The sequence below is a fragment of the Balaenoptera musculus genome, chromosome 17 (assembly GCF_009873245.2).
Source record: "Balaenoptera musculus isolate JJ_BM4_2016_0621 chromosome 17, mBalMus1.pri.v3, whole genome shotgun sequence".
NCBI lineage: Eukaryota > Metazoa > Chordata > Mammalia > Artiodactyla > Balaenopteridae > Balaenoptera > Balaenoptera musculus.
In genome coordinates this window covers 15,245,280-15,258,371 of record NC_045801.1, presented here as the reverse complement: position 1 = coordinate 15,258,371, position 13,092 = coordinate 15,245,280, and the positions used below count along the sequence as shown (strand labels likewise).

The window sequence follows — 13,092 nt, the reverse complement described above, 5'->3', positions numbered from 1 at the left end:
AATGCACAATAACTGTTCAAGGGTCATTTCGGGAAGGTGCAGTGAAAAGCCAAATACCATCTAGGCAGGACACAAGGAACCACAAGGAAACAGCCCATCTCTGGCAACTGTTGCTACCCAATCAAAGATCAATAATAAGCCACTTGTAGAGCGGGAAACGATGCTATTGTCAGGGATCACTTTTAATATCAAGATGGGATTGGAAACGAGGGATTTTCATTTCAGCACCAGTGATGCTTGGCTCATGATTCCAAATCTCCTGGAATATACAAATTTGCCCATCAAATTAATTGAGTATACAAAGTCCCCATCTCCTAACTCCTTTAACACAAAAAAGGAGGGGAAAAAAACAGAAAATAAGATTTTCTTTTAGAAATTTATTAAATTAAAATACTCAATAAATATATGGATTCCTTTGTTATTCCTAGTCCTTACCTATAGTGTGCTTTGTAAAAAAAAAAAAAAAAAAAAAAAAAAGTTTAAAATCCACATGTCTCCCTACTGTGCTAGACTCAACACCAAGTCTGAGTTTCATATAAAGCAAACCAAAAAATAATCACGTTTTTAAAAAATGGAAAATGGTAATAAAACAAACCTCACATTCACAGGGCCATTTTTAAAAAGTTGTTTTATCCTAAGCAGAATATGTAGGATTAAATGTATTGTGCTGATGAATTAAAAGGACTCAAGGTCTATCAGAGTAGAAAAACATCAAAATAATGAAACCCAAAGCAGAATGCACATTTATGAGCTCATTTTAAAAGGCATTATATCTTTTTATGTCATCCCTTACTAGGTCAATGATAGCTCCAAAATCTCAGAAGAGATGGAAACTTTATATCTTGAAGCTATATTTAATAGGCGTACAGTTTTTAGCTAGGTTACATATTATTAGAAATAGCAATAATTTACAAAAGTTTTTTTGTACTTCATATAAGATTGAAACTCATAGGTATTCAATATAAACATAGATTACATACACACATATATACACATATTCGGAGTGGCTTAAGGGGCTGAAGGGAGTGAATAAGGCTACAGTAAAGCTATTCCAGGTTTTGGTCCCACCATAGCCCTCAGCAAAGTTGTAAGCATAGCAAAGATGAGCTCTACAAAGAAACCAGTAATCCTGGAACAGAATATTTGTCTCTCTGTCATTCTAAGCAAGAATCTGCTAAGACCAGTCCGATGCTTCGCTTCAGTTCTTTCAGCTAATATATATATGTATGTATATGTATATGTTTATATATATATATACACACACACATGTATATATATGTTATACACAAAGGTTGTTATATATGTTGTTACAGATACTGTTTGTATAGATATGTGTGTGTATAGACAGACATACACACACACATATCCTCATTAAAAGGATTACAGCTACAAAGCCCAATTAATAAAGGGCAGTTTGACACAACCCAGCGTTAAAGTTGTTCTTTGCATTCATCACGGTTCAGAATATTTACAAATGGTGAATACACAACCGTGAGAAGGAAACCCAGTCTTGGATGCCTCTGAATCCACTTACTGTTCAACACTAGGTGACTTTCTGACCACAGAATCTGGTAATACGGATTCATTTTGCCAAGATATTTCAAGTAAAGGAGCTACGCCAACAGCAATCACCCTCCTCAGGTTCGTGAAAATTCCTTTAATGCACCTTGAAGGGGGCAACAAGCAAAAGGCTGACCTTTCTTAAAAGCTAGGCTTCATCACAAAACAGTTTTCTCAATCTTGCCCATTTTTTCTGCTCCCATAAAGAGCCTTTTTTGGACACATTTTTCCTAATCACCCGCCTCCTCATAAAATGTTAATTCCACAGACCTACGTATGTCTGCGTATTACTGTATGCATATCTGTACCTGATATATAAAAAGGGAAAGACCCCCTTCTCTGCTCAAGAACCAATTTCCACCCCCTTTGGAATGATATCTTATCCACTGAGAATGCATGAAACGGATAAAACGGACATGCTATAAAAAGAAGGTGGAAGCATTTATTGTTGGGAATTATTATTGTTTACATGTACCTCTCCACCTAACACTCCACCACCACATGCCTGTCTAAACCTTTCTACCACCCACTGACCCAGTGCCTCAGAAACAACACCTCTTTGCATTCTTTACTAGGTATACACTAAGCTCTCAGCTTTACTGTATACTAGGTATACAGTAAAGCTTTCTGATATAAAACAGAATAAATCAGATGACTCATAAAATATGTACATTTACTGTTAGCCTTTCTTCGTAGGAATTGTTATACTCCTTATATCCATGCTGTGTCATGTGGTAGCCACTAGGTATATGTGGCTATTTAAATTAAAACTAATTAAAATTTAAAAATTATAAATTCAGTTCTTCAGTTACACTAGCCACCTTTTAAGTGCTTGATAATCTAAGGTAGCTGGTGGCTACCATACTGGACAGCAAAAACGCATAACATTTCCATCACCACAGAAAATTCTATCACAGAGAACAGTCCTGGCCCAGCCCAAAAGTTCCACAAGGCCAGGACCACATCGGGGTCACTCACCATGGCACACGCAGGATGTGTTAAGCCCTGGCAAAAAGCAATGCAATTAAAAGGGAACAAACAAGAAATATGGGAGAAAAGGTAGCTTTGTCTTGGCTCATCCAATTTCCCGCTTTAATCAACTACAAATGTTCTTCTTTTTCATAGCTTTGCTCTTACTTACTCCCCACACCCACCTACAATACAGCAATGAGAATTTTCAAGATGTAACTACCGGGCTTCCCTGGTGGCACAGTGGTTAAGAACCCGCCTGCCAATGCAGGGGACACGGGTTCGAGCCCTGGTCCGGGGAGCAACTAAGCCCCTGCGCCACAACTACTGAGGCTGTGCTCTAGAGCCCACAAGCCACAACTACTGAAGCCCGCACACATAGAGCCCGTGCTCCGCGACAAGAGAAGCCACCGCAATGAGAAGCCCGCGCACCGCAACGAAGAGCAGTCCCCGCTCGCTGCAACTAGAGAAAACCCGCGCGCAGTAACAAAGACCCAACGCAGCCGAAAAATAAATAAAAATTAAAAATAAAAATAATAATTAAAAAAAAAAGATGTAACTACCAGCAGGGCAAAATTGGCTTCAGGTTTCCTCAGAATAATTCATGTGAATCAAAATCAAGAGGTCAAATTCAAAACCCCAAAAATGAAAGGCGATAGAGAGTTTCTATGTCATTGTCAATACAGCCTGCCTAGATTCATGTTTTAAAACATTAGAGAAACCACCTGCTGGTCCATCCACTATGCAAGCAAGATATGAAGTACTTCACTTTATCAATTTTTATTTAACAAATCAGCAACTGCTTCCTGGGCATCTATAATGTGCTAAGGCTCCAGAAAATCAGAGCTTGGCACTACGGCAACCATATACAGACTCTAAGTAAAATTAACACCAGCAGGTTTCCATAAAACTTTGAGGCTCCAGATGCATTCTGCTATATTCCTTTTGCTCGCCATTACCTATAAAGCCTCAGTTGGAATAAGATCATCAGAAAAATTAATACACTATCCTTGAATCTTTCAAAACAATAAGCTTGGCTCTTAAAGAAAAATTACAACTGAGCTGTTTCTCAAATACTCATAAGGTCTCTCCTCCTTTAAGAATCCTAAGGACAATAACTAAGGAACCTGAACTGGCCCATCCGAGTCCAAAGCAGTTTAGTGATCTATCACCACATCTATAGATTAGCAGATTGCAGTTTTATGCCTTTTTATTTTTAATTAAGTGAATGAAAGTGTCCATGTTTCTTTAAGGTCATCTTCAAAGAATATGCAGTTCCAGGCCTGCAAAAAAGTTTTTCTTATGACCTTTCTTATTTTATTTTATTTATTTTTTTCAGTTTGTGGCTGAGTAGCTTCCTAGGTAGAAATTACATGAAAGAAAGTTCAGGTCTCAAACACCGAAGTCAACCTAGAAGTTAAGGGCCGGTGAAGTTTCAATTAAACAACCTGGTTAAAGTAAAACTTGGGGGCAAACAAAACCAGTCTGGCTGCCTCTTGAAAACAAGCTTCCTGTCGCCTCCTCCCCTAAAAGGGAAGATTCCCCCTTTTCCCCCACCCCAGCCAAGAGCAGGTAGAGGCCTTTCACCTACCTTTCCCCTTCCTGGGACCCCCACCATGGATTTGCTGGGCCCTCTTTGGCTACAATGAAATACAAACTCAGTCCTGAGACTCAACCTCAGAGAAGGGTCCCAAGATTCAAATTCTGAACTCCCAAGTGGAATCTGGCCAAAGACCCCATCTCACCAGCCTCCTGCCCCCAGAGATGACAGCCTTCTTCACCTGGATCCTCCAAGGGCTGCTTGCAAACACTGTCTGCCCCCTGCTAAATGCCAGATACCTACCAGCATTTGGGAACCTGGGTTCCTCAGAGAGAAGCAGGATGCAGGCCCTGCCCTGGAGGCAGTTGAGTCTAGTGGGGAAGATGGTGACCACACAGGGAGGTCAACACTCTAGCGGGAGAAGGTGCTACAGAGGCCTCAGGCCTGAGACCCAATTTACCCTGGGGACAGAGGAGTGGGAGCGGTGGGGACAAAAGGTTCACAGGTGATGTGACTCTCAAACTGGCTTTAGGAAGACAAGCCGAAGATCCTCAAGCATCTAAAGGGGGCAGAGAGGGGGTGGGCTGGGAAGGGCACTCCAGGTCTGGAATGCACATGTGCAAGAAGAAAGGGATCAACGGTTTTAAGGGATTCAGGGAGCAGAGAGCATTTTTTTGTGGGTGGAACTGCCGGCCGTGGGTAGAGATGTCATTGGACAGGTGGGTGACAGCAAGATGGCAAGAGGCCTTATTCTCCTGGGAAGCCTTAAAAAATCTGAGATTCCTAAGTGCCACCCCACTCCACCCCCCCAGTTAATCAGTAACCACAGGTATAAGGCAGGGCTCTGAAATCTGTACTTTAAAACAAGCCTCCTAAGCGATAGGATCCACGCAGCGAGATGAGGAGAGCGTGGCATTTAACAAACTTTATACTAAAAACACAACGTATTTTTAAGAACCACGACTATGCCATTCAGTGTTAAGCTGTGGAGACTGTCTTCATCAGTTCAGGGAACCTCGGGAATCCAGGCTCACTGATTAAAGTCCACCTCTGACCGTCTGGACCTCTCTGGCTGTTGTGAAAGTTCCAGCTTCCGCCTGCCCTCCTCACGCACACACTGCGGGTCTCTTCTAACCGTATTTCTCGCCTAACCTTCCCTCTCCTTTATCCTCTGCTTAACTCTGCTTCCTTCCGCTCCCTTTGTCCCCAAAGCGAAAATTGGAAACTCTAAAGATAATATAGAAAGAGAAATTTTAGACTGTCCAACTTCATTCGTATTTTAAGATTTAATAGGGCCAAAAGGAGATTTTAAATCGTAGAATATCAGAGCTGAAAAAGGTTACCTGCGATCATCTAGGACCCTACTAGATCCTGGGAAAACCCCTTTTACAAGTGGGGAAATCAAAGCCCGGAGAAGTGAAACAAAATTATTCAGGGTCACATAGCTGGCCAAGCAGAAGACAAACCCAGGCATCCCGGCTCCCAATCTATTCATTACTCCAAGGTGCTACATAGGTTGGTTTTTTTTTTTTTTTTTAATGCATTCAGGATCAAGTAACTTTAAAAGCAAACTTAAGTTTATACTAAATCCAGGAGCACCTTAAATGAGGAATCATAATTTAATGGTTAAAATCTAGACTCTGGGCCAGGCTTCTGTCTCCCCACTTCCAAGCCAAGTGACCTTGGTCGGTTTAGATAAGCTCTCTTCGTCCAGATTTCATCATCTAGAATGGACGTCATAAGCACTGACCTCACAGCGCTGTTTCGAGAATGAAAAGACTCAATCCATGTAAAGCACGAAGGACAGAGCCCAGCCCGTGTTACGTATTCAATAAAGGTGATTAGAGATGATCTAGTCGGCCGGGGATCCACTTCCTTCCTTCTTAGAATCTTAAACTCCTCACTCTGGGTTTGGTGTATTATCACCTCAACATCCCGGAGATGGTTTTTCAAAGCTACAAAGTAATTACAGAGGCACACTGAGGCAGCCAAAAATGAAAGTCACACAGCATTATGCTCTCAAAGGCCCTAGCTGACACAAGCAAATGATGCAAGGGCCACGAAGGGCCAGTGCTGACTAAGACGTGCCCCTGCCTTCCAGTGAAAGGGGGGCACCAGGCTGCACGCTTACAGGTGTAGGAATGCTACTCCCCAGCACCAACCACCGAGGGCTGAGAAGCCTCCCCCCACCTTTGTTCTTTTCCTTTTCTTTTTTTAAGCAACCCACACAACTGCACACCAGTCAGTTCAACAACTCCTATGACAGCCCGTGTGCTGGTCCATCACGGACACGAAGAAAATGCAGACCCTGCCTCACAAAAGTCAGGCATCCTTTGTACAACAAATGCCTAGACACTAATTCTTTGTGGCCAGTAACACAGAAACAGGTGTACTTTCACACTGAACACAAGTTGTACATTCATTCCAGAGTGCAAACATCAAAAAAATATGGAACTGTATGTATGATGGTGTTGATTAACTCTTAAATTTCATTATGGTTTAATTATTCACCTAAACATGTACATTATAATAGCGACTTACACTCTTTCGTTTAAAAAAAATGAATAAAACAGAGTTCTAATGTATTTCCACGTTCTACTTAATAGTTATATGACTAGATTGATTTTGCTCTTATAATGCCTAGCTTTAGAAGATTTTCCTAAATAAATTATATTCATAGCTACTGCAAAATATTTGCTAAAAAGGACAAAGACCTTTCAGAGCCATTCCCTTTGGGAAACAATATGGAATGCTAATATTTTGGAAACCAGAGACCTGCTAGCTTGAGATTCTGGATACCAGCCCAAAAGAGATGCATTTAAGAATAACTGCTATTCCCTTCTCATCTTTCCAGCAAGAAAGACTCAAAAAATATGATATCTAAAGGCTCTAAGCAAGAGACTGGACTTTCCATAGAGGGCAGATATCAAACTTCAAACTGCATCAGAGTTACAGCCTATAATGACCACAAGCCCAAATATATTTGCTGCTGACCAAAAACAGATTGAAGCTTTTTTTTTTTTTTTTTTTTTTTTTTTTTAACAGATTCTTCATTTCCTTGGAGGTGCATACACCATTAAAAAGAGATTACCCACAGATCTCCAAAAGGATGTATACGTGGACATTAACTGCAGCGTAGCTTGTAACAGTACATAAGTGGAGATAATCTAAATATTCCTCAAAAGAAAAATGATTAAATCATGCTACATCCAGACAGTGAAATTCCATTTGGCTGCTAGAACCGATGAGGTAGATCTCTAGGTACTGACATAGAAAGATAATTATAATATACTGTGGAGTAAAAGCACGGGAACAATGTTTCTTATAGGTTACCTTTTGAAGAAGATCTTACGAATATATTTTATTCCATGTATCAACCTACATATTGTTCTACGACTAATTTTTCTCCCATATGTGTTTAAGTATGCAAAAAAGTCCATAAAAGACACTAAGCCCAATCTCTGCAAAGGGTACTGAGAGGGTAGATTTTACTTTATATACTTCGTTACATGACTTTTTTTTAAACTAAAGAGCATGTTCTATATTTTTCAATTGTTAAGTAAAAATTAACTTAATACAACTAATTTGATGCTTATTGAACATAAGATGTGCATTCAAGTGTATCTCTTATCGTCTCCATAAATTATATCTTTTTTGTATCAACCATACATTTTTTAGGTCATGTGAGTTCTCACACTCCCATATTCAATAAAGTTATTTCCTCCCAGTGCATATGGATTTTAGACATCGAGATGTAAAGTATTCTGGTATTGCTAAAAGTGACCTAAAATCAAATGGTTTAAAAATATATCAAAGCCGGGGGCTTCCTTAGTGGTGCAGGGGTTAAGAATCCGCCTGCCAAGGCAGGGAACACGGGTTTGAGCCCTGGTCTGGGAAGATCCCACATGCCTCAGAGCAACTAAGCCCGTGCGCCACAACTACTGAGCCTGCACTCTAGAGCCCACGACCCACAACTACTGAGCCCGCACGCCATAACTACTGAAGCCCGTGTGCCTAGAGCCCATGCTCTGCAACAAGAGAAGCCACTGCAATGAGAAGCCCGTACACCGCAGCGAAGAGTAGCCCCTGCTCGCCGCAACTAGAGAAAGCTCAAGCACAGCAACGAAGACCCAACGCAGCCAAAAATAAAATAAATTAAATTAATTAATTAATTAAAAAAATATATATATATATATATATATAATCTCAAAGCACGGATCTTGTTCCCTGTGACATTATGTCTTGTCAACGACATCACCTCCAAACTCCTTCTCTACCTCCACCAGCACCACAGAGAGGCTACTCTGGTTTCTTTTCCCACAAATAATTGTTTTTCCTCCCTTCAACCATGAGAACTTGCAGGCCCTTCAATTTCCCACCGAGAACCACTCTCAGGAACGGCGTCTGCAAAAACCCAGGTTCCCACTGCAGGAAATTATGGACAATCAGGGGATACATCTCTATTCCATCCTTTAGGGCCCATCCAGTAATTAAACATTAAAATATAAACTAACGAACCACAGAGCCTCAAAAATGCAACACCAGATACGTAAGTTCTTTAAAATAATGGAGCAACTCTTTTAAGAAAGACACACTCTGATGGCTATTCTAGAAAGACATCCATATGACTGATGAGTCCAATTCCAGATCCTGCTGCGGTCGAAGAAAATATGATAAAACCGACCCAATAACACTAACAGCAGTGCAACTGGCATGACCATTGTATTCCTCTTTATACTTGTATATTCTAAAGGTTCCATAACACACACATACGTGTTACGTAAAAAAATTTTTAAGGGGCTTAGAAAAAGATACTGGGTAAGACCCATGTCAAGCTGACAAACCACATGAAGAAACCAATGCTCTGATGTCTTCATCACATTCTCCTAGGGAACCTTCTGAAACACCGTTGGCATCTTGGGAATGAGGAGAAACACTACCTCTCCTGGGAGAATTTCCTCGACTCCCTGAGCTAATTGCTCACTTTTCCATACTCCCCCAGCACTCTGTTCCACCACTATTACCATACCAAACATATTATTTCTACACTGAAATTCTTCATTTGCACATAGCATCCCCCCTGCCCCCCTGCCACTACAAGCTCCTCCAGGACGTGTAGAGTAATATATTGATTTTTGTGGTCCCATGACACTGCCTGAAATATCAGCAGTTTTCAAGCATCTTAAATGAGAAGAGTCCTCACTGCAAATTCATTTGAATATTTAATTAAGCATCTGTGGTAAATGGGTACATACTGAAACCCACTGGAGGTACATACCCATCATGGGCTTCAGATAAGCTTAACTCTTGTGTGACTGGGAGCAATCCCCCGAACACTGGCCTCCAACACCCACATTTTCCCATGTCACCAAGACAATGACAAGAACAGGCATATAGCCGTCAGTGCACAAGCAGACCCAGAAAGGCAAAAAAAGAGGCAGGAGAGATTCTCTGAGAATGAAAAGGAAAGCACCCCCTTTGAATGGGGGGGGGGTCTCTAGGTTATGGGTAATGTCATATTTCTAATGATGGTGCTGGATACAGACAGATTTACCTTCTTCTCTACACCTTTCATATGTTATGAATATTCTTTTCTACGATTCACAGTCACTGAAAAACCATTACAAATTTTCAAAAGATTTCCCTTTGTTCATTGATTTAATAAACATACTTTAAACACTTACTGTGTTCCAGGTACTATGTTTTCGGAGGGTTCAGACATGCACACGTCACCGTCTAGTCTATACCTGGAGGGGTTTGCAGTCAAATGTGGGAGACACATAAACAGACACAACACAATAGGATGCTACTTATAATTGGTTTCCTCGTTTTATGGGAACCTAGAAAAAATGGTCTAACCCATCATTCTCACTGCTTCTCATTCCACAAGGGATTGAGGAAAATCTTAAGATGACACATGAGAGGGAAAAACAAATTGCAACCAAACACACAGCTCAGGACTCTACAACCAGCACATCGTTAAAAGCGATCACAAAAACACATCAAGCCAGGACTTCTCCAGTGGCGCAGTGATTAAGAATCCGCCTGCCAATGCAGCGGACATGGGTTCGACCCCTAGTCCGGGAAGATCCCACATGGCACGGAGCAACTAAGCCCGTGTGCCACAACTCCTGAGACTGTGCTCTAGAGCCCTCGAGCCACAACTACTGAGCCCGCGCACCTACAGCCTGTGCTCTGCAACAAGAGAAGCCACCGCAATGAGAAGCCCATGCAACGCAACGAAGAGTAGCCCCTACTTGCCGCAACTAGAGAAAGCCCACGTGCAGTGATGAAGACCCAAGGCAGCCAATTAATTAATTGATTGATTGATTAATTAATTTAAAAACACAACAAGCCATCTCAGGCATAAACAGTGGTTCCTTTCATTTATTTTTCACTCTTCTCATGCACTTTATTATCTAGAGAATGATTTGCAGCTTCTACGATGTGGAATCCCACAGAGTTAAAATATCTATATATTTTTAAATATGAGTCAGCTAAGCTCTGATAACTTAAGCTCTATATTCTTGTAAAGCGCCCAAGGGTAAGAGCCCACACACTGAGCACCGTCAACGCTGGGAGCCATCCCTCCACCTGCTTACCACGTGTGTTGGTGGCCATGTCAGCCACTTTCTGAAAGGCATCCAAGAAGGCAGCTGCTGCTACTACTGTTGTCCTAAGATGCAAACAGAAAACAAAAGCATGAGGAATGTCTCACACTAGCAGATGCATGACAGCAAAAGGGCTGCAACCGCTGCTGAGGACTGAAAGTAACCCTCCAGGAGAAACAACCCGACTGGACACGGACAACCATTGGCTTTGTGGACCCACTTTATTCTTAAGAAAACTTTCTCCTTCTCATATTAGCACTCTCCCCCGATAACGTCCAGCTCATGCAGCGCTAGTCAATAAATGCTAGCAATTCTTCCCACCCCATTCCACCTGACAGTATAAATTATCACCAGGTTAAAATTTCACCAATGAGGAAAAAGGTGTTTCTGCCTAAAAGAACAAATTTTTTTTTTGACGTTGCCAAATCTAAATTTTATTGTCCTTTCACACATCTCTCTTCTTAATGTAAATTCCATAGTCCAAATCCCAGCCAAAAGAAATGACAAAGTATAAAGGACAAAAGATGAAGATAATTCACAAGAGACTGCACTATGATAAACTTTGCATACTTACAAGTATACAGCAATTGTATATTGCACGGAAAATAGAATAAGGATCTTTAGGCAATAAAAAGATAGTTTTCTGCTAAATAAGGTGGAATATATATATATATAAAATGAATAAGGCATATCCAGTACTTGCCATAGGAAGCCAGTAGGAAAAAAAAAACCAGACTGGCATTTTTCAATGTCCCTTTCCTTACACATAACTTACAAAATTAGGTAAAAATTAAACCTACTTGCATACTAGAAATAAACTTCAATTCATGGTTCCAATAGACTTCAAAATAGACACACAAAAAATTACTAAATGACTAAAAGAAAAAACTACCTATTAATTTTTTAGGAATTCTTGCTTAATGAGTACCTACAAAATTATCTCACTTCAATGTGTACTTTGAAAACTAATTAGAAATCCATACTATAGAGAATCACTTTAAGAATGAGTCAATTACAAAGAAAATTTATAACATTTCTTTCATGTTGTGAATTTTCAGACATGGTATAGGTGAAAGTGATTTTAGAGTAGGAAAACGATATAGCTACATGGATTGGCAGAAGGAATCTTGGAGAGTGATCGTTTAGGTTAAACAATTCATTTCAGAGTTGGGAAAACTGAGACCACAGCTACATAGTGATTGTCAAGATCACTAGCTCATACCAGGGCAGAGACCAGTAGCCCAGCATGACTTACAGTGCCGTGTTCATCCTACTACAAGATCCAGGCTATGTGACTTTTCCCCCTAAATCATAATTATAGGGAAACTGAGATACTATTTTTTCAACGTTAGAATGCTACCTAAACAGCATCTTCTGAATTCCTAAAAGCTGAGAATGAGGAGGAGTTACTATACTCATTTGCTGCCCTAGAAGTTATTCTGAATTCTTCACATCCCCTTGAGCACTGGAAGATGCCTTGAGCACTCTGTGGTCTCCTGGTTCCTAGAGTCATGGTCCAAGATGCCACTGAATGAAAAGTAAGCACCACTGCATCTCAGGGCCGTGATTACCCAGGACAAGCAAGCAAGCCCCAGGCTCACTCACAAGAACTTTATAACAGAATTTACAGCCTGATGTTAATTTCCAAGTATTTCACACATGAATCCAGCCCCCACTGAGCATTCCTAACAATGCAAAATTGCTGAAGGAAGAAGATGAGAATAAGGACTAAAAAGGAATGAGTTCAAATCAGAGAGGGAAAAAAAAAGAAAGAAATGACCTTTGAACATAAGCAAGAGTAGCTATGAAACAAAAGGTTCCTGGAAGGTAATGGGAGTGGTCCCCAGGAAAACCTGGGCTATGATCCCTCAGAGCCAAACTTCAAAATGAGACCTGATATTTTCCAGTAGAGCAAGAGAATATCCTGCTCAAAAAAAAAAAAAAAAAAACACAATGACATACACACTAAACAAAACCAAAACCAAACCAAACCAAACCAAAAAAAACACACCACTTCAAAGTATATTTCTTAAAGAGTTGGCACCATGGAAAAGTTAGCTTTATCAAACACCCTGAGATTTATAAATGGCTCATTCTGATTTATAATTATATCTGATACAACAGCTGGATTTATTCTTATTCAAGTCAAGGCCAATCTTCCAAATTTAATGAGCCAGCTGGAGAGGTGCCTTGAGTATTACACAGTCACCAGGGCTCCTGTGAAAACGAAGACTGTGGTCAAGTGTGACGAATTAAGAGCTTTTAAACACCGACTTCCGATGAGCCATATTTCACTCACTGCTTTTGTCACAGGACATCTTAGCTCTCTCTGATGGGGTAGAGCAAACACGCATCCATCAACAGGAGAAAGGAGTGCTTCAGCTTACATGCTCCAAGACTATTTGCCTCTTC

The 13,092-nt window shown here is 40.7% G+C and overlaps 1 protein-coding gene across 8 annotated transcripts in view; it reads right to left on the bottom strand.

Annotated features, from left to right (window-relative positions):
* MTSS1 (MTSS I-BAR domain containing 1) overlaps positions 1–13,092 on the bottom strand; it is a 165,933-nt gene that overhangs the window by 129,357 nt on the left and 23,484 nt on the right. For all 8 annotated transcript variants that reach the window (XM_036830379.1, XM_036830384.1, XM_036830386.1 and 5 more), the window contains exon 3: positions 10,672–10,745. In XM_036830379.1, the coding sequence (XP_036686274.1) occupies positions 10,672–10,745 (74 nt within the window). The remainder of the gene's footprint in view (positions 1–10,671; positions 10,746–13,092) is intronic.